This window comes from Pygoscelis adeliae, unplaced genomic scaffold (assembly GCF_000699105.1).
Source record: "Pygoscelis adeliae isolate BGI_AS28 unplaced genomic scaffold, ASM69910v1 Scaffold77, whole genome shotgun sequence".
Taxonomy (NCBI): Eukaryota; Metazoa; Chordata; class Aves; order Sphenisciformes; family Spheniscidae; genus Pygoscelis; species Pygoscelis adeliae.
The window spans coordinates 5743418-5765847 of record NW_008825216.1 but is presented as its reverse complement, the minus strand read 5'-3'; the positions used below and the strand labels follow the sequence as shown (position 1 = coordinate 5765847).

Sequence of the window (22430 nt, the reverse complement as noted above, 5' to 3'; positions counted from 1 at the left end):
AGTTCCATTTATTTTCCTCTCCAGGATTGGAATGATAATTTTGTCTTTAATTTCTTGGGCCAGAGAACAGAATCATAATGCCAAATGGGGACGTGTTTATCCTGAACTTTTCTTATTTCCTTCCAGCTTCCTCCCTTTTTATCCTCCCCTCCCCCCCTTTTTTTTTAGCACCTTCATTTTTATTTTTTTAACATCTTTTGAGCCAAAAGCATAAGCAGAAGTAGTGGTAAAACTAATTATATAAAAGCAGTCATGTCAACTATTGCTTCCCTGGCTGTGTGGATGTAGTGCTGTGTGCAGAAAGCACTTCATGAAAGTTCTGCCCGGTGGAGTGCCCAATGGGGAAGCTGTTCAGATGAACATGAGGAAATGTGAGATGTGATAATAGCACATACACGTAACTCTTTGAGTTCCTAAAGGTATTTTCTCTCTCTCCCCCCAGATTCATCGTTTTTGCACTTCCATGAATCAGATTGTGACATAGGAGGGTCTTCATCTTGTGAATCTGTGCTTTCTCTCAACACAGAAAAAATTCTGGTATGCTATCAAGAATATAATGTACGAAACAATTTTTAGTAGATTGTTGAAGTTGCAGATCACTTTAGCTGCAAACCAGTTACAGTGAAGTTCAGGCAAATAACTACAAATAGAATCTATTAATCAGTAGGCATAGGTCCCCAAAAAGCTTAAGTAGGAATGGACTCATGTTGCTCATGAAAGTATGATTTTGTAGTACTCCATCATGAGTCTCTATGGCTGTCAGCAGTTTCAACTAATTGAACCTGATGTTTCCACTGAAGGCTAACCTTCACCTGGATTAGCCTACCAATTATTTCTTTTATTTTTAGGGGTGCAGGGGCTATGGCTGAAAAAGGGAAAGATGCATTAATTTTTACCCAGATTAACTACCTGAGGAGGTTTATCACAAAATGCATGTAAGAGTAAGTGATAACTTGCAATTGCTACAGAAATTGCACGACGATAGTCAGAGGCTTCAGACCATATTTCACTAAATGTAATACAGACATGGTACGTGAAGAATATTCTAACAAAAGAAGAGTATCTCTTGGTAGAGAGGCTTCAAGACGATTATTTTGGAATTTGGGTTTTCTTGCAACACTACTGTTAAACTGTTGATCTTGAACAAATATAGTCTTCAGTCTACATTGGAACACAGGTTTGATGTTACTTCTTCAGTCCAGCAGTCACGGATATTGAAAATTTTCAAATAATTCCCATGTGAATATACAAAGAAGCCTTGGCAAATTTGTAGAAATTATTGGCTATGGGGGAGCGTGGAAACAATATTCTAATTCGAAGTAACTTCTCCAAAGGTGGCATTTGGAAATAAAACTACTCTACTGCAAATCCACCAAGCCAATTATTTAACTTGAATATTCTCCTTAGATGTTACTTCATCAGATATTGGTCAGAACTTCTGTCTAGTCTAGCAATACCAGCAATTTTTTCTAAGGCAGTGAAATGTATATTAGTTTGTTAGAAATTTCCCTGTTTCCAAATAAAAAAAAGTTTTGAAGAGAGCAATAATTCAACCTATTGGGAGCTGGTGCTGTGATGAAAATTCTTCTCTCATTTCTTGAAGGCAGAATGACTCGCAATTTTTGCATGTAGAGCTGCAAGATGTCTAACCTATAACTGGATTCAGAATTTGTTGAAGAAGTATGAATCCCCTTCTTCCCCCACCCCAAGAACCAAACACTAATCTGTTATTCTATCATAACAAAACAGATGAGGTAGATGGGGGTGGGGGAAACTGTGTGGTACTTCTCTTGCTGAGTGTCACATGCAGCTCTGTAATTCATAGGGTATTAATGTAATGCCAGATTCTTTTGGTTGCAGCTTATTTTCCAATAACCAGCATGGAATCTTGCTATATCTTATCTTTTGTCCACAGACAAAGACGTGTAGGCCTTTTTTGTAAATCCACCAAGGAAGAGGTGGTACGTTAGTAAAAATGACTTTTTTTTCTAACGTTAAGACAATTATAGAAGAATAATCTTTTGCAGAGTTAAGTATTGAAGATCACTTTCTGAAGTAGGTTTTCTGGAAATTGCCTGAAGGCCATTGATGATATAAAAAGGTTGTGTTCGGAGGTGTGTAATTTGCAAATATATATGCAATGTAGATTTAGTTTTCTAATTGGTATACCTGTTGAACCCTGCTCATTCTTGTGCTGTTTTTTAATGACTTTTTTCTATGAGGAAAACAACTTTTCCATTCTGTTACTGTAGGTGGAGTAATAATAATTCTCAGAATGTTATAGTGTAACGTACAGCTCATACATGATCTCTAATTTCAGTAAAAACAAGGTTTGTAAAATCCGATTTGCTAACCGTTCATACCCTCCAAAATATTCAAGTTTTTAGAGCAGACCAAGCTTTCTTCTCATTCCTAAAATTATTGGATGAGCAGGGCAGAAACTGCAAAGGGATTTGGCCAGTTGGATTTGCGCTTTGCAGATCATTGAAGTGTCTGTGTCATGGACACAAGTAACGAGGCTACTTTTGACTGAACAAGCCAAAGAAAGTGGAAGGGAGGAGGACAAAGTGCAGTCCTGTCAGTAGAGGAAATGATGAGTTAAATATGTTCTCTGAAGTTTAAGGTGTTCAACTGTCTTCTCTGAAGTTAAAGATGTACATATGTGCTTTTTAGCTGAAGCAAAAGAAGAGAACTGAGCAGTGAGAGAAGTTATTTTTTTTCCCCTTCTTGCTTCCTAAAACAGTTTGGAAGGCCTATTAATTAAATGAGCAGTTTGTATTTTTCTAACAAACTGCTCTGGTAGGCTTACCAGCTGTCTATGGAAAATACTTGTGAAAATGAACAGAGTAGAGTATTTCTGTATTTCTGAGGGGTTGTCTTTAGCAGTATTGGTTTCTGTAGGCGCATTATTTGGGGAACAGAAATCTTAGATGAGGCTACAATTGGCTGAACAAATTCTACAACTGATAGAAACTTACTGTTAAAAGGACAGCCTTCTTACTTTAGTATGGCACTGTTAAGTTAAACTTGTCTTTATTCCTGGAGCGATATTCTTTTCAGTGTTTCATTTTTCAATGTTTTACTCTTCTGTAGTACCCTTCCCTTGGCAGGAGACAAAGGAATAATTAATGGAGTAAATAGTATAAACTTTGCTATGAAGTCGCATGTGTTTAAGAAAGACTTCTGAAACGTCACATTAAGCAAATGTAATATAGAAACATCAGCCACTGGTAAAACGCTGGCAACATCCTTTCTTTTGGAAGGTTTGGTTAGCCTTATGTTAGGGAGGATAACAGCAGCACCTGACTGAAGAGCAGTTTTTCTCCCTGTGGAAGACTAGGAATGAATTTGTTTTCAGTTACCTTAAAGCAATCACATTAGTCTTAACTTTTTGATTTAAGGCATTCTCTTAAGGATTTAAGACACAGGTTTTCTATTAAATTCTTTACTGTTGTTTGCTGAACACTTAAAAAACATGATGTTTTACAGAGTCAAGCGAAGTTGCTTGCAGAGCAAAAACGATTTCCATTTGCTACAGATAATGACAACACAAATGAAGAATTGGGTAAGATGGCTTATATAAGGTTTGTGCAGGTGAATTATGTGCTAATTATTAGCACTGAATGTTTTGAAACTAAACTGATGATTTCTTAGCGATGCATTAATTTTAAAGTGATCCTAATAAGCCTGAAAATACAGTGAGTTTTTCTGGTCTTACAAAGAAAATATGTACCTCTCTTCCTAAAAATCTTTTCAGCTTTGCTCACTAGAATTCTTCATCATGTCTGCTTAAGCAGGTGTTCAAAAAGCATTTTGATTAAATCCTGTTAAACAGTCTCAGCTACTTCCTGCTTCCCTTTTTTTGTCATTATTGATGACTAAAACTGTTCAAACATCCAGAAAATTTTACCAATGGAATATGCTTTCTATCAAGCATAGATCTTGGATCTGTCTTCCCCTCCACACACTCTTCCCATCAACGCTTATAGGCAGCAGGAAGGCTTTCTGAATTATGTCCTTATGCAGGCTGCTACTCGATGTTTTTTCAAAGCATACTCTGCACAGAAAATGGAGGCATTTCAAGTAAAGCAACAGGAAATACTTTTCTCAAAGGACTTGAGGAAGGAGTTACTTGCACTGCTTCTCCAAACTGGTATCCTCTATAGGAAGCAGAGGTATTATGAGGCAGCAAAGAGATTGTTGAGTCTGTATGTCAAGGAAGGCAGCAGACTGTCTTTTATATAAGAGTAAAGAGAGACTTTACTCGTAAGTTGTCTAACGAAATTAAAACAATTGAGTAATTTTTTGTTGACATAATTTCTTCCTTCACAGATTTATCCAGGAAAATTTGGGGGCTTAATCTTTTTTCATATTCCTAGCATACCTAACTATGTTCATAGAATCCTGCAGGGAATACTGGACTTCCATCCAGCAGAAAACATATGATGCTTTTAGTATCTGCTCTGTAGACTTGGAAGGCTATGCCAGAAGGTCCCTATCCTCATGTTTGGCCTGTAGGCTGGCACCTACCTACCCACTTTATTTCAAGTATGTCATGGTGTGAGGAGCCTGGGTCCTTCTTGTTTGTGCATGTTACTTTTAACTGTTCTGAGGAAAAGTCATGTGAAATATATGGGGCATTCTGAAGCAATGTTGGTATCCAAATACTTGGGCTAATGGACCACTGTTAACCCTTAAGATTTTTCATAATGAAGTACTTACTTGTATTTTTGTAGTATTTAATTAAAGATGAAAAGATTAATCAAAGAGATAAAATTTAAAAAGAAGCTGATACAGTGTCAGCTACTAGCTGCCAATCATTTGCCATAGTTTTACAGATGTAGTCTATGACCTCCTGTGTTTTGCCAAGAGTCTTGGATAAACAAAATAGACTCATTATCAGCAAGACAATGAGTCTTCATTGTCTTGCTTCCTCCCCTTTTTTTCCTTAATACTGGCATGGTTGAGTTGTTTTATTTTACGTGCCAACTGTTCTGCGTTCTAGGATTGGAACTGTAAAGATGATACTAGGAACTGTGTAGTCTTGGAGGAGAATGAAATGAGGAAAATTCAAGAGCTCTTCAACCTGTCCTTCACTCTGCCAATTTTCTTTCCTATTTTGGCAATATTATCGTTGTGGTTTAACCTGGAAGGCAGCTAAACACCACACAACCCTTTGCTCACTGCCCCCCGCCCCAGTGGGATGGGGGAGTAAAATTCGTGGGTTGAGATAAAGACAGTTTAATAGGACAGAAAAGGAAGGGAAAATAATAATGATAAAAGAATATACAAAGCAAGTGATGCACAATGCAATTGCTCACCACCCGCTGACCGATGCCCAGCCAGTCCCCGAGCAGCGGTCACCGCCCCCAGGCCAACTCCCCCCAGTTGATGTACTGAGCGTGACGTCACATGGTATGGAATACCCCTTTGGCCAGTTGGGGTCAGCTGTCCTGGCTGTGCCCCCTCCCAGCTTCTTGCTGGCAGGACATGGGAAGCCGAAAAGTCCTTGACTAGTGTAAGCACTGCTTAGCAACAAGTAAACCATCGGTGTGTTATCAACATTATTCTCCTCCTAAATCCAAAACCCAGCGCTGTGCCAGCTACTAGGAAGAAAATTAACTTTATCCCAGCCAAAACCAGGACAGCTATGTATCTGTACCAAGTGAAGCTTTTTATGTATTGAAGAAAAAGCTTGTATTGCACACAAATACTTCCTTCTGCATAATAGAAATGCTCCAAGAATGAGGCAAGCTCTGGATTAAATACATTTCTTATTTCTCTTTCATTTAACTTTTTTCCTCCTTTAATGAACAGTGCTTAGCGACACTGCCAAAACAATGTGGCTCTGCCTGCATGAAAGATAAGTGTCTCTGTCCTATTAAAAATACCTTTGTTCTAACTGGCTTATTTGTCTCCTCTCATGTTTGAGTAAATAATTAAGCCGATAGGCACCTCTTCCATTCTGTTTGGATGACTGCTAAAACTCATTAGAAGGATGGGGAAAGGTGAATTCCTGCACTTAGTTCCACTGTCAACCATTTGTGCAAACTGCCTGGGGAAAAGTTGTACTTCAACTTTCATAGCTCTGATCTGCAAGATACTTGGTTTTTGTGGCAGTGTAGACAGACCTCAGCCCAGAATTAAGAACTGTGTGAGATTAAAACGTGTGAAATGAAACATTCTTGAGATATTCAGCTGTCAGAACTGAACTTCAGTCATGCAAGCACAACCACAGCTTTCCAGTCATATCAGACTGTATCTTTATATCTTGTTTCTAAAACAATGGTCTGTTTCTTTTTCAAACACTTGGCTTCTCCTCCAGAGTGGGGGGATGTGCAAGAACTTTAAAGCTTTTCATAATTTTAACATGGGTAAAGATTCTGTAGTTTTTCAATCTCATTTATATAAATAATGGAATCACTTTAGGTTTTTCTGTATAATTCAAATGAAGGAAAAACTTATTGTGAGCTAGTAAAGTTTAGTAAAATGTGTGCAAACAAGTATATTCAGATGTTCTGTAATGGAATTAGCAAAAAAAAGTTAGCCAGGCTTACTTATAATTGAGAAAGCATCTAGGGCTGCTAAAGGGGATCATGGTACCTTTCCTGGTCCGAAGTACTTTAGAAGCAAACACGGACCCTTTCCTGAACAACTTGTAAAAAGGAGAGAAAAAACCCCAAACAAATCACAAAACCCAAAAACAGTTCTGATGAGCACAGTATGAATTGAATAATCAACGAATGCTAGGTAATGGTTGAGGGAAGTCATTTCAGTGGCAGTTCAGAAATCATTTGACTACTTAAATCTTCAGTGCAGTGTAGGAACTTATATTAAATATAACCAAATTGTAAAATGTATTAAAAAAACCCAGATGTTTTTTGCTGGTTTATTTACATTTGTAATTTTTTTGTTAGCAATTGCTTACGTGTTGATTGGCAACAGCTTGTATGATGAAGCCATACGACATTTTTCAACAATGCTGCAGGTAAGTTTTCTGTTTGGACACCTAAAAAATCACTTTATGAAATTATCCATTACAACATATGGCTTTTACTAAAACAAAGATTCAATTAAGGATTTTAAAATGAGAGTAATTATTCTATGAGACTAATTATTCTATTATTTGTTCATTTTTTCCATCCAAACATAAGCATACTTTTAAAATCAGGTGATTTATTGTCTTGGTTATTTGGTGAATATTTTTCTTATCTGTAGGAATAAACTTTTTATGGCACTTTGACAAAAAAAAACAAAACATCTTCAGAAACCTGACCTGTGCAAAATTGAAGTTCCTTTAATTGCCCTCTTAATGTGTAGGTTGAGATATTTTAATGTGGATTTTTTTTGGCAACAGTTAGCACGTTGCCAGTAACATGAGAAAAAAACCTGACAGAGATCACGTATTGCTAGTGGCAAGTATTGCATTGCTTTCACGATGATAAATGATTTTGTATGCTGGATTTATCCTTCTTCAGTGGTAGGCATTTGATGAGTTTAATATATAAGTAAAACATAACTAATACACTTCAACATTTTTTTTTTCTGACCAAGGTAAAGAATTCAGAATCATCTTCTATGAAGTAGAAGGTAGCCACTTTTAAAACAAAACCAAACCCAACATTTCAAAAGCTTCAACTAAAGCTGATTTCAAAATACTGTATTTTTATGGCTGAGAACCTGGGACTACCAGAAGCATGGACCTGCTTTTTGATCTACACTGGTTGTAGTACACAAATGCAAGCTGAAAGTAATACTGCAAATACTAACATGTATTTTTTTTTAACTCAAATGTCATATGGCTTGTAATTAAATTGAGTGAAAGTGTGGCAGTTTAATGGAATTATTCCAGGGAATTTATCAGAGGACCAGATTGTTTTTTGTTGGGGTTTTTTTGTTTGTTTTAGGTGTTTAGTGATATCTGTCTTTGATTTGTTTTTAATATGAGGAATGATTTTTTTTTTTACCCTAATGAGAAATCCTGCTTCAGAGACCAGTGGACTTATGTAATGTTTCCTGCCTTCTCTTTATTAAGAAGGGAACTTAATATAGGTGAAGATAAGCAAGATATAGTGACTGTAGAAAGATATTGTGAGAAGTGTGTATATAATAGAGTATCTTTGCAATGCACACATCTCAGTTGAAATGAATATCATGCTTACTGTATGCCTGAAAGGCTATAAAGTGGTTATGATTGTTCACTCTGTCATCCATAAGGCAATTTTAAATACATATAGAGTGAGTATTAAAACATTTAACAGAACAAAACAGCCTTACTTAGCTGCTGTGTTAAAAGTAGGGAAGTTACCTGAAGTTGACGTTGGCAAGTGTACACTTGGAATCAGCTCAAGTCTGGCAAGCTGCCAGCATTGGTGTGCCACCTATCTGTTTTGTCAATGAAAGAATTTGTTTCTTGGCAGTTGTCCCAGTTAAATGAGACCAGGCCTATGCTACAAACTTTTGACTGGTTTTCAGGGAAACTGACTGCATAGGCACTGTTGTGCCACGAAAACCAGTTTTACTGTTGTAGTTCTTCAAATTTGGATGGGAAACCATGGCTGGAGTAAATAACATGGAACAAGAAGTAGATACACTATGTAAGATGCATCCCCTTAAATGCCTGATTTGGAAAGCCACGGACTTAAATCTAACCCAAGGAAGGTTTAACTGAATTTTGCAGAACTATTTTGGCAGAATACATCTAGTTTTAGTTGCTGCCTGAATACAGATTTCATCAGGATGTCACAATTTCCTGCTTCCTAATTTTAAATCTTAAATTTAAATTACAAGCAAAACAAGCTTGGAATGGCTGAATTGTATTTGTTTATTATCACTTCAGTGACATTAGACAAAAGAAGTCATGTAATTACCAATAAGGTTACAAGTAATGAAATTTGGACAACAGACTGTACTAATGTGTACATAGCTTCTCATAGGTGGTCGCTGACACTATATCTGCACTCTGCTTAGCTCATTTTCCAGACAAATACTCCAGAACAATTCCAGTAAATTGAACTGGAAGTTGTGAGCATATGAAAGTATGGACTGTAATACAATCAGTTTCTTTGCCTGACAACTGTGATTGTTCACTGCTTACTACTTAAGATCCGGAAGAATTAAATACATATTGAAGAAAGATACCTTTTAAAAAAAAAAACCACCCAAACCCAACCCACAATTGATTATTATATTAATTTTTAATCTTAACAGGAAGAACCAGAGCTGGTTAGTGCAATTTATGGACGAGGGATAGCGTATGGAAAAAAAGGACTACATGTGAGTAGATAATTACTTAATATCTGACTGAATTATTTGAATCCAAACTATAAGAAGGCCTGTAACAGGAGGAGCTAGACTGATTAGAACTTGATAGGTACATCCCAAAGTCTTTGTGCTGTCCTGCTATAATGATGTGTCCATCCCTTGGTAGGTGCTCCATAACATAGAGGGATCTAGTGGATCATACTGCTCAAGCCGTGGATACATTTGCTTTGTGGGACTGTGGAAGCAAAGCAGCTTGAAGCAAGGGTGCCAAAGGAGAATATAGGCACAATTGTGAGTGGTGGATAGTAAGGTTGGGAACCACAGCCACTTAAGAGTTATCTAATAAGATTACGGGCAGTATCTTGCCTCTGAGAGGCAGGTTTATGAAGTCCCCCTGAATTTGTCTCCACATCTAGTCTGTATTTCGGAACGAAGACATCTTTTATTGCAACTTGGAAACATCGTCAACTCTTGCAATCCAGTAGGCTTTATATTGCTTGTTGATTGCCTATGCCTCTTGATACGTATACCGCCTTGAATTTGTTCAAAACAATTCAAAGTTAAATTGCTTACAGTTACAGCTGACTGCTCAAACAATTTCCTGAGCAAAAATAAGTTTGAAAGTAGACTATGGTCCTTGTAGTTTGAGTTTGTGGCCTGCTGAATCATGATTGAATGGTTGCTGGAATTCTAGAAGAAAGAATAGTTGAATATTTCCTTCAAAATTTCCTTTGTGCAGAATATTTAAGTCTTTAGTGGTGCTGACAGGAACTTGAAGTCCCTCATATTTGCATGTTTTTAACACCAGCATGAGTTAGTTTTCTCAGTTTGGCTGGATGTTGAGACAGCTTCACTTCCTAAAAGTTTCTGTGAGTGACACTTTCAAGACACAAAGATGATGCTAAACACACGCAAAAATTTCTTTGCCTTGAAAAAGAAGAAAAAGATAGAATCATAGAATCATTAATGTTGGAAAAGACCTCTAAGATCATTGAGTCCAACCGTCAGCCCAACACCACCATGCCCACTAACCCATGTCCCTAAGCGCCTCATCTACCCGTCTTTTAAATACTTCCGGGGATGGTGACTCAACCACTTCCCTGGGCAGCCTCTTCCAATGTTTAACCACTCTTTCAGTAAAGAAATTTTCCCTCATGCCCAATCTAAACCTCCCCTGGTGCAACTTGAGGCCATTTCCTCTCGTCCTGTCGCTTGTTACTTGGGAGGAGAGACCGACACCCACCTCACTACAACCTCCTTTCAGGTAGTTGTAGAGCGCGATGAGGTCTCCCCTCAGCCTCCTTTTCTCCAGGCTAAACAACCCCAGTTCCCTCAGCCGAATGAATGAATGAATGAATGAAATTACGAATGAAATCTTAATACAGAACTTGCTATATAACCAGTTCGGATTTTTTTTTCCCAATTAAGCAACTGCTTCCATCCTACAATTTATTGAGGACAATATAAAAATTTAGATAGGCAAGATGCTGATGGCATCAGCCCATTCATGGGTACGACTTGGATTAAGTTACAGACAGTACCGATGAAAATACTGGGGGGGGTGGGGTGGGTGGAGAGAGAGGCGGGGAGAGAGAGAGAAAGTGTGTGTGTGTATTCACGTGAGAGCTTGAGCCAGCTTTGCTGCCAAGAAAGGTACCTGTGGAGCCCTAAACCTAATGTTTATTCACAGAGTTATATTAATAAATTATTAGAGGTACAGCATAAAGATGATGCGTACAAGCAAAGTTTATTTTTCTTGTTTATAGCAGATAGGTGGGGGTTTTTTCAGCTATTTGTAGAATACTGCATCTTAACGTTATTAGCAAAGGTGTGAAAGGCTTTTAATGTAAACTGATACACTTTCAGAAACTTAACCAATCTAGTTGTCCTTCAATCTTCAGAGTATGTTACTCTAAGTATGCGCAGTTGTTTACCTTGATTATTTTTCTCCTTTTCAGGATATGAAAAATGCTGAACTTGCTCTGTTTGAGCTCAGTAGGGTGATTAGTCTAGAACCAGATCATCCTGAAGTATTTGAACAGCGAGCAGAAGTGAGCATTTTTTGTCTCTTCAGATTTTTGGAGAAGTTGCAATTACACAGTGTTTTCAAGTATTTCTTCACTGATTTAATGACTAAAGCTCCTACCTGTGTTTTTCTGTGAACATTCCTCCTTTCTTTTAAAATATACATATTTGTTCTCAGTATAATTTGTGGAATGTTTATTTTTTAAATGAAACATACACCATATGGGCTTACTATAGCCAATAGAATAGCATATATTATGTCTAAGTGTTTAGTTTTTGACATACTATATAGCAAGATTGTGTGTTTTGTTTTGTTTTTATATAATGAATCAAAATATCACTTGAACCTTACTGTTTGCACTTAGTGTCACCTTAGTAAGTTTATTGTTAGGACTAGTTGGTAAAATGCCAAACTTGTAAAGAATGAGTTTTTAGTCAAATGTTTTGGGTTTATATTCGTGCGTATAAGTTAAATATCATTCAGATACACAGATATTTTTCATTTTGAAAATCATGTTTTGTTTCACCAATTAAATTACAGAAAATGGATTTCAAGAAGCAGCTTTGTAGACAAATCAAAAACATAAATATTTATTAAAGTCAACATACTGTATAGTGATAACTGCCATAATATGAAATTGTAATTCGCAATTTTCATGTCTTTAATGATTTGTTAATAAATCTGTTAATCTTGATCTAAAAATGTGAAAGGCATTCAAATAATTGGAAACGGACCATTTTCTTTTCGGGGGAATATTTTGTCAAAATAGAAAGGTTTGTAAGAGTACTTTAATTACATTTTCAGTTGAATGTGTTGAAATAACTTGCAATAGAGTATTTTGCTTTGGCTGACTTGTTTTTATTTGGAATACTAAGTTTCTGCAAATGTTGCTGGTGATGTTCATGTACACTGATTTTTTTTTTTTGAGAAAAATGCTTTCAGATTTTCCTTTTGATAGGGGTTTAAAAACAATAAGTACTGAAATTTATAGTAGAACTTTCCAGCTTGTTCTAGCAAATACAGTTACTCTGTTACAGCTGAACATGAAAAAGAATAATCTTCATATTTCTAAAACAAATCTATTCAGCCTGTTTGCTCTAAACAATGTTTTTGTTTTATACTCTTAGATATTGTCCCCACTAGGACGAATCAGTGAAGCATTATCTGATCTCACCAAAGCTATTCAGCTACAACCATCAGCACGGCTCTACAGGCACAGAGGTACCCTTTACTTCATATCTGAGGTTAGTGGATTTTGGGGATTCTGTTTGGTTTTGGTTGTGTGGATGTTGTTGATTATTTTGTTATTGTTGTTTGTGCCAGTTGTTACTTTTGTTCAAGAGCTTCTTTCCTATTTAAATTTAAAAGCAAAATAACAACAAACGCCCTGATTTTCCTGTAGTTGACTTTCTGACAGTTCAGAGGTATTCTTCAAGTATTTCATCTGCATATCTATTTAATGCAGAGAATCAGAGGGCAAGTACCTTGCATGCAGATCTCGGATTGTTTTGTTTGTTTGAGGAGTAGGATATGGGTGAAGAATTTGGCTTGATTTATAACTACAGCTGCATTTAAGTAGTATTGTTAAATGCCAGTCTAAAAAGGAAAACAGTTACGGCCAAAGCAGTAACTGCCTCTATTCTTAAAAAAACAAAAAAAACCCCACGCTACACAACAAACAAACAAAAAAACCCTACAGAAATGCTAACATCCTATTTTGCTATGTAATCTGTGTGCGTTGTTCTTACGCTTTAATGTAAAACAAGTAACTGTATCTTCAAAGGTTGTGTGAATACTAAATAGCTGTTTTCCCACTTTATTCTTCTGATTTCACTCTGTTTCCAGCTATTTTTCCACTTACTTTACTACGTTTTAAATAGCACTTCCTGTAAAAGTTGGAAGTGTATTTTGCATTCCTTATTCTTTGATATTTTGACTGGCAGTTGACAATCGTTGCTGCTTAGTCCTGAGAGTGAATTCATGTATTAAACAAAATTCTGTAGTTTACTTTATGAAAATAAAAGCATGTATTCCTCTTTACTTGTGTGATGTTTCCTCTCGTCTAAAATCTACTTTATCACAGGATTATGCAACAGCCTATGAAGATTTTCAGCACTCATTGGAACTGAACAAAAATCAGCCTATAGCTATGCTTTACAAAGGCCTAACCTTTTTTCACAGAGGACTTTTGAAGGTAAAGCTGTGTTAAATAATAGTTCATGTAGAACAATACCCTTTATTTGAGGTTACTTCTATAAAATAGTAGAAATATCATAAGATGTTGATATATATCTTTTCTCTCACATAAGGAAGACTTTTTAAGGCAAAAGAGTGCAAGCAAAATGAAAAGGTGCCATTGCTGACTGTAATACTTCATGGTATGACATGTAAATACTGCTGGTTTTGCTGGGTCTTGGTAAATCAGTGATAACTGATGTGTTTATGGAGTGCTTTAAAAGATATTGAAAGGTATTTGGCACCTCTGCTAATATCTGTATGGTTATATTCACAATTTCTTTCCATGAAATGGAGACTCCCTAGGTTTTATGAAGGGGAAAGGGATGAAGAGGAAAATAATTTTAAATTCTTCCTCGAATGAGCTAGAAGGTAATCAAGGAAACGGCTGATGGAGAGCCCTGCATCTGTACATGTGTATTTCAGTTATATGTTGATTCTGAAATGCTTGTATCTAAATTGAGGGAAGATAGTTGCTCCCTCAGATTCTAAAATCAGCAGGGAAGTAAGTTCTTCCCATGCTTTTTTAATGTTTCACCATTTTCTGACTCAAAACTTCTCTATGTTTTAGGTGTAGTAATATCGCACCTGTTTCTTGTTTGTAACGTATTTAGAGATACTGCTGCAGTTTTTCTGAGGAGAGAGTAATTAGACAAGTTGTCTGAAAACCTCAGTTTGAAAAGTGAGGATGCAACTGTGTGATTCCTAAATTCTAACAGTGGAAGCTTTTTTTTAACCTCTGCTAAAAGCTTGGGATTCATTAAGGGTTGTATGAAGAAATCCTGACAGAACCTGGAGACAACCCAGGACTCCTAAGTTTCAGCCCAGTATCCTTCATAGGCAATCACTGCACCTTTTTTTGGTTTGTTTGGTTTTTGGTTTTTTTTTCTTTTTTTAGCAAACAGGCTACTTCCCCATTTTCTTAGTACCCAAGCTGGTATTTTTTTCCACACTCTCAGTGTATGCTGTGAGAACTTCAGGCTGTCATTGAACTTCCTGTCTGTATCTTATTGCAGTCAAATGAGTTACTTGCAAATAATAGTCTGATTGAATGTCTGACTTTTGGTGTAGGCAGCAGAGAGCCCAGAAGGTGATGGTGGAAATATAACTGACAAGGATAAATGTCCCAATTTGCAAAACAGAAGCAACGTTTTCTTCTTTCTGATACGCAGATCAACACATTTCTTCACCACCACCTCTTTCCCCCCAGTTTCTTTTCTCAAAAGAAGTGTCTTCACTCTTAATATTCAACTTCTGAGAGATTGTGACTGAGTGGCTTTTCATCCCCAGGTATACCTTAGCTTCCAGTCAGGTTCAGACTGCCTCTTAAAGGAAGGCTATACAGGTCATCTGTTAGGTTTTAGTAGGCTTGCTGAAAACGGACATTTGGGATGAGGGTGGCAGAGTGTTCCTTTCTGAGTGAAAAGAGATTGTTGCTTTTGGATCACTGCTTTTGGGAATAATCTTCTTGGATTTAAAACTTACCTAGAGGACATGAGCCTATGAGTAATGGTAGGTGATTATCTCATATTTTTGTTCAATAGATATTTTTGTGATGTTGTAGTGCTCAGAATATATTTGATAGCTCTTCTGAATAAGAAACTCTAAATTGACTGAAGATAGTAATGATTCTTTCCTTACAGCATTTAATTTCTTGCACTATAGACTTCAAGATACTTTGCAGGCATTCCTTCATAATATAAAGTAGTTGATTATTCCATCTTTAATTCTAAGTCTCAGTACTGCATTTGCCAATTTATATAGCCAGTCCAGTTTAAAAAATCTGAGTTCTTAATCAAATCCTTTGAAGAGGAAGATTTGTTTGAACATACGCATGTAATTATTTTTAGCTATTTTATTTTTATTACATTATGTTCCTCACAGCAGCAGTAGATGCTATTGTGTGAAGGTGACCACTTACTCTGTAATCCCTCAAGAGAGTGTTTGCTAACTGTGCAACTCACACAGAACACAATAAAACAGTGAAAGGCAGAGTACAGATTTGAAGGAGTCTTTTGGACTGCAAAAATTGAGATGTATTATGAATGAAGAAAGACTGTAAGGAGAGACTGCTTTGCCTTAGGGACCAGACTGAGCTTTGAAAGCAAATTCTGAAGGGATTTAATCTCTGAATTCTATTAAAATGCTAAAAGAATCACTCACTCCCATAGCATATTAGACAAAGGAATTCCAGCTAATTCTGTCATTACTGTAAAGAATGTTGCAATATTTCATTTGTTATATGATGATGATTACTCTATAGATTTTGTAACAAATTCATGCCTTGTTTGGTCCTTCCAAAGGTTTTAACGAATAACTCTAAATCCATGGCTAGTAACTACTGAGGATGCTAAAACTAAACGAATGCAGTAAGAGACAAATTTTTCTGTTGGTGTCTTTCTGTAGGAAGCCATTGAATCGTTCAAAGAAGCTCTGAAGCAGAAAGCAGACTTCATAGATGCGTATAAAAGTCTGGGACAAGCCTACAGGTAATTGCATTCAGAAATAGTTTTAAAGTCAGTTTTCTATCTGATTGTGTTCTTTAAAATGCACTCTAAGTTTTAGACATTTGTTATTGTGCTACTTAAATTTATGAAAAGCTCGTTGCATAGTGCATATCGTTTTATAGAACTGCTAAATCCTATATCAATTAATCTCTCACCAAAGAGATTTACAGTTCTGAGAATTTAGCTGATTTCCTGTTTCGGTTATTTTTAATATAGACATGTCGTTTCTTATCTATTAATCAAATAATTTTTAAAAAAAGCAATCTATTTAGTAAGGTAACTAGTCACTTTTTTCTTTATTTAATTTACATTGAAGATAAAATAATTTAATTTATAGTTGAATAAAGGTGGTCTGCAGATAATATCTAAGGAGAAAAGTACATATAGCTTATATATGACAAGACAAGAACGTAACATAGTCAGCAACTGAATATCTCTGCCCATTGTAATTCTTTTCCCACCTGCTGTGTCTTGTCAGCTTTTTATTTCCTGTTTTACATTTTTATTTTTGGAAAGCACTGATCTACAGCATAGATGCTGCTGCAACATAAATGGCTTTTGTGTAGCAAGGGTTAAGTTGGGTAGGGTTGGTGTGCAAGCATTACATGATCATGTGCTCTTTTTCTTCGGGCTTTATGCTTCCTTCAGCATACAGAACATGCAATAGTCACTGAAGGCAGTGTCAACTAAATATTTTTTTTTGTTATTTTTTGCTTTGTTTCCAATAAATGCTTTAACTCTTTTGTTTTGTATTTGGATGTGGGACTGCCTCTCTAGTTGGTCAGCTGTTCTAGCTGGACCCAAGAAACCTTAATCTGAAGAAGCTTTATTCTGAAGGAGGGAAGAAAGCAAGCCTTAACAATGCAGTGCAAAATGAGACATTTTGTTTTACAAAGGAAAAGTCACTTAACCAGAGTATTCCTAATTAGCTTAAATTTGTTGCTTTTATTCCTTCTCACTGTCCCCTGCCTCCAAAAGTTCTCTGATCCTCAGGAAATAATAGGGGAAGGAATGTAAAGAAATCTACCTTTTTTTTTTTTTTTAAGGACTTAATGTACAAAACACAAGTACTGTTGACTCTTTAGAAGAGCTCTCAGTTAGAGAAGGCCAGAAGCTGAATAGAATATTGTTTAATAACTGAGGGCACTGTAACTAGTGACCAACTAGTCACTAAGTCTGAATTACTTTCCCATGAACACTCAGGTCTTAAAACAGGCAGAAATAATAATCTCATTTCTCCAGGGCACTGTTAACTTCAGCTGTCAAATTCTTCTCTCTTTCTGAAATCTTGTATTTTAAGTTCACGCTTGCTTTCTTCTGCATTAAATAAGTTTTAAATACAATGCTTAAAAATACCTTTTAAAGAATTATTTTTATAGTGGAAGTAGACAATTCTGAGTCTGATTTGTCCTTCTGTACAACATGAGTTATAGCATTTTACCTATTAATTCCTGCTTCAAATCTAGCGACTTCGGTGTTTGTGCATTTATTTGGAACTGAAGAGCTGTGATTAATCATTGTTCTGTCTAAAAATTCTTTTTGGCAAATTTATTTAAAACTAGTAAATCTTGTTTGTGTTTTCTAGCATTGCTCTTGTTCGGATTAATTTCATCTAATATAATTTGATGTGGAAAGAATTTCATGATCTTAAACATAAAAAAACTGAAGAAAAGTTGTGTACTATTTAGATTTAATTTTTTTCATGATAGTTTCTTCATGGCTATTTTTACTAAAAGCTGCCCTGCACGTGGAGTAATTCCAGTCAATATGTTTTTAGTTAGTTTCAGGTTTCAAACACCGTATGCTTTCTTCTTATTCAGCATTTAAGTAGTTAGTATATTTTTAAAAATGTGTTTATACTTAGAAGTTAAAAAGACCTGTCATAGAGAGTGTTTTCCAAGAATGCTTTTTGTGGAAGTTTTGTTTCTTTTAGTTTCTGAAGAAATACCATAGGTATGTATTTTTTATGGTTTGTGTCCGCTGAGGATTGTGAAGATTTGTGGTCTGGTGGGGTTTTATTTTGGAGTACGCATTTCTGGGAGTGAAAAGCTGTGCAGCTGTTCTGTTATTACCATTGAAGAACAGTTGCAGAATTACTGCTTTTGTTAAAGAAATTTTCCATTAGTACTGTTTTCCTCTTTAATATCATCCCCTTTGGATGCGTTAAAACAACTTTTAACAGGTAATTTTGTTGTCACTGTTGCCTTCTATATTCTTCACTTTCCACTTTATGGAATCGACTAGAGAACTTGGCAACTTCGATGCTGCTACAGAGAGCTTCCAGAAGGCTTTGCTGCTAAATCAAAATCATGTTCAGACGTTACAGCTCAAAGGAATGATGCTTTATCATCATGGTAGCTTAGATGAAGCACTAAAGAATTTTAAGGTAAGCAGGCCCTAAGTAAATACAAAATTAAAATGTTTTAACAAGGACTAGTATTCAACAAGTGCAATAAAATGGATGAACGTCGAAGTTTTTAATTCTGAATGTGTATGTGTGTTTGAACTAAAATTTTTTTTGTGAAGTCTGTCTTAAAAGATGCATAAAACCTTACAGTTTTTAATTAAAAATGGAATTTTGCTAAAACTAAGATACTTAAACTGTTTTATGAATTTCTAAAACCAAGCCCTGGTTGAAATGTTTTATCTTTTTTTTTTTTTTTTTTTTTAAACTGGTAATTGTGTTCTTGCTAATATTTTAGTTTGGGTTGAAACCTAAAGGTTTTTTTCATATCTGGTGGAAGAAGGAATGTAGTCGTCTTTGTAATTTTAAGCTTAAAATAAGCATACAAAGTAACAATATTTATCTGATTTTTCTCAGGTATTTTCTTTGTTTTGAAAAACTCAGAATATGTTGCGATTTATTGAGCTTGTAAAAATGTGTGTGTTTCCATAGGTAAACAAAACCTTGCCTCTCTCCATTGGCATTAAACAACAGCCTCATTTTGTAGACAGAACTATAAAGGCATATGTTAATCATAGGTCCGTATCCTTAAAACAAGGAACGAAATAAGATGTGGAAACAATTACATCCCTTTCTGAATGAGCGTGTGCTTATCCCGAGGAGAACTCTTTATGTGCATTATTACATATTCATCTTCTGTAACACAATTTATAGATACTGGTGTAATTGAAAAGATATTTCAACTTTTAAGATTGAAATGCTCTTCTAAAGACATGAAATTGCTAGAAGAATCAGAGCATTAATTTTTGAACGACAAATATGAATTTGCTATGTGTTTAACATATAGTAAATAGTTGACTAACATAATGAGGTACTAATGCATGAACTAGCGAAGATATGTATGGAAGAAATGGCACAATATATATGTTGAACTAGCCAAAAATTACTTGTTGCTAATATTGTCAAGAGTATGCTTTGCCTAATTTCATTCAGCTAACATTGAAACTTCTGTAGAGATAATGTCATTAGAGCAAACATGATCTGTTTTCATAACAATTTCAAGTGTGATCAAAAGCATACTGGCACTGGCAGTTCCTTTTTTTTCCTGGTTTGTTTGTTTTTTTTCCCCCTTTAATGAAGCTAAAAATATTTTTTTCTTACATTTGCTAGCAATTTAAGTGCTCAGCATCATTTGAAAGAAAATTGTGATGGAAGTGGATCTTAATCAGTAAATCTTTTCATGCAGTCTTCTGACCAAACAGGTTAGTTACTTGAAGATACTCATTCTCTCTCTTGACTTATGGGTGCTTTGTTCCTTTAATGTCCTAGAGATGTCTACAGCTAGAACCATACAATGAAGTATGCCAGTACATGAAAGGTCTCAGCCATGTTGCAATGGGACAGTTTTATGAAGGCATAAAAGCTCAGACTAAAGTTATGTTAAATGATCCACTACCGGGTCAGAAGGCCAGCCCAGAATATCTGAAAGTGAAATACCTCCGAGGTAAGTTGGAATTGTTTTTCTTTTTTTTTTTTAATTTTCTTAAATCCTTCAAGAGCCCTAAAAGTGTAGGGCTGGTAGTTACGGCCATTTTAAAGAAACCATCGTACATTTTCATAGGCACTGTTGAGTATGTCTGTTTAAAAAAATGTACACTGATTCTTATTTGTTTATACAGTTAAAAACTAGGACCACAGATGAAATATACATTTCTGTATAATGGTAGAGAGTGTTGTGATACCTAGTTGAAATAGACTTATTTCTGTCTTGAAAATTAGCTAATAGCAAAATTAAATTATCTAAGAGTAATGACTTATTAAAGTCATGTTGGATAACTGACAAACATATAATGTGGTTTTTGGTTTTATGTAATTACATAAGCAGGCTGATTATGCAAACAGTATTTAATTTTATATCTTTCCTCCAGAGTATTCTAGATACTTGCATGCGCATTTGGATACCCCTCTTACAGAGTATAATATTGATATAGATCTTCCTGGAAATTTCAAGGACCACTGGGCCAAAAACCTTCCTTTTCTTATAGAAAATTATGAAGAACAGCCAGGGTTACAGCCACATATAAAGTGAGTAATTTTTTTTTACCTGCTCCAAATTTTTTTTTCTTCATTTTGACTTTTTAAAGTGCTATTCTGAGGCATTAAAACAGCATAAATGTTTAATACTATATGAAAGTGGAATTCCACTGAGTCTGTAAATCCTTTTCAAAGTCATGGGGATTGGAATTGGTTTAGCTCATAAAAGAGGAAGAATGAAACTTAGGATGATTTTCTTTGCTTCTGTCTTCACATAATCAGTAATAATGTTGTTTCATATTCTGTGGCCTTACTGATTATTCTATCTCTTTTTTTCTTGCAATTAATGTTAAGGAGTTGATAAGTTTGAGACGCTTGGTGTAGCATTATGTAGCACCCTTATTACAGTTTCTTGTTGTGTGTTAAGTTTCTATTTTGTTATAGGTGTAATTTCCTAGATACTTAATAGATTTTTAATGGAAGCTGGGTTTCACTGGGAAAAAATATTCTATGGAGTAATTTAGATGACCAGTATTTTAGGAGGGAGGTGATTTCAGTCAACAAAGCAGGGGATTTATTAGAATAAGCTTCAAAAATATGTAGCTAAAGGAAAGATAGCAATTTCTCCTGCTGTAAACTAGTTTCTCACTTTATCTGTGTGAAAAATTGCTGAGTTAAAAATTCATGGCTTTTGTGTATATGGAATAGAATCCACCTTTTTAGCACAAGAAGCTTTTACAGAATTATGGGAGAAGTTACGGAATAAGGCTTCTGGTTTCTATACATATTCTTTTACTTAGTGTTAAAGTTCCTCAGGGTGAGCGTAACATTGAAAGATAATGTATTATCTGTGAACTTTCTTTAGTATCACTTAATATGAGCAAGTCTGAAGGTGAAATACTGGTTGTGACAGTAATAAGATCTGCCATTGAAATCAGTAAGACCAGGATTTCATTTGAGATATTGAGTGTAACTGCTATGTACTGTGTACGTTCAGTGGGATGGGAGGAGGAATAAATGTTCTTTATACTGCTTTTAAGTATTTCTCACACAAATGGTATTGATTATCAAACAAATCTGTTTTACAACTTTGAGGATTTTTGTTGCCAAGTTATGTCTGATGCATGTTTTTCTCCTCTGTAAGAGATGTGTTATTTCAGAATTTTGAAAGCTATAAGCCTGATGTGCAAGAACTCATATGTGTAGCTGATCATCTGGGTTCCATGATGCAGTATGAGACACCAGGATTTCTTCCAAATAAAAGAATACATAGAGGTATACTGAAAATGCTCTGTAAATTTGAGTGGGGAAAAAAAATCAATGTGGTGATAATTTAATGCTATACCTTTGCTATCTGGAAATTAGTTTTATGCTCTGTTCCTTTCAAATCAGATAAAAAGTTTAAAATGAAACTAATCATTATGTCAGCAGTTTCTTGACCTAATTGGGGACTAGAAATCATGATCTCCCAGACTTTATTGATGTTGGCAATTCTTTTCCTGTAAATACATCACTTTCCTGCTTCAATTTTCCTATCTGTACAAAAACGAGTGTTTGGCTCTAATTGGTTTCCTGTTTCTGTCATTGTTTGTCCCTCTGTCCTCCTCCCCCAGCAATGGGGTTGGCCACTCTAGAAGTAATGCAAGCTGTGCAGCGGACTTGGGCAAACTCAAAAGTTCGAATGAATGGGAAAACCAGACTGATGCAGTGGAGAGATATGTTTGATATTGCTGTGAAGTGGCGAAGGTAATGTAAAAGAAGAGAAAGAACAAGCCTTATATTGGTTGTAATAATGATGCATGCTTCAGTTAACCAAAGGGCTGAAGTCGTGGAGGAGAAAATGAACACTCGCTACCACTCTGTAACTGGAAGGTGTTCTGGTAGAAGAGAAAGATGGTTTAGGTACAAGGAGTATGCTTCTGGAAATACTCCATTTTTCTTCTTTCTTGAAAGAGGGAAA

The 22430-nt window shown here is 35.6% G+C and overlaps 1 protein-coding gene across 1 annotated transcript in view; it reads left to right on the top strand.

Moving 5' to 3' along the window:
- Positions 1 to 310: 310 nt before the first annotated feature.
- TTC13 (tetratricopeptide repeat domain 13) overlaps positions 311 to 22430 on the top strand; it is a 39179-nt gene continuing 17059 nt past the window's right edge. Inside the window, exons 1-14 of the mRNA XM_009329240.1 lie at positions 311 to 371; positions 443 to 537; positions 3490 to 3565; positions 6918 to 6988; positions 9211 to 9276; positions 11223 to 11315; positions 12418 to 12534; positions 13374 to 13484; positions 15932 to 16014; positions 18277 to 18418; positions 19766 to 19940; positions 20365 to 20521; positions 21615 to 21745; positions 22084 to 22216. Coding sequence (XP_009327515.1) covers positions 311 to 371; positions 443 to 537; positions 3490 to 3565; positions 6918 to 6988; positions 9211 to 9276; positions 11223 to 11315; positions 12418 to 12534; positions 13374 to 13484; positions 15932 to 16014; positions 18277 to 18418; positions 19766 to 19940; positions 20365 to 20521; positions 21615 to 21745; positions 22084 to 22216 — 1511 coding nt within the window. The remainder of the gene's footprint in view (positions 372 to 442; positions 538 to 3489; positions 3566 to 6917; positions 6989 to 9210; positions 9277 to 11222; positions 11316 to 12417; positions 12535 to 13373; positions 13485 to 15931; positions 16015 to 18276; positions 18419 to 19765; positions 19941 to 20364; positions 20522 to 21614; positions 21746 to 22083; positions 22217 to 22430) is intronic.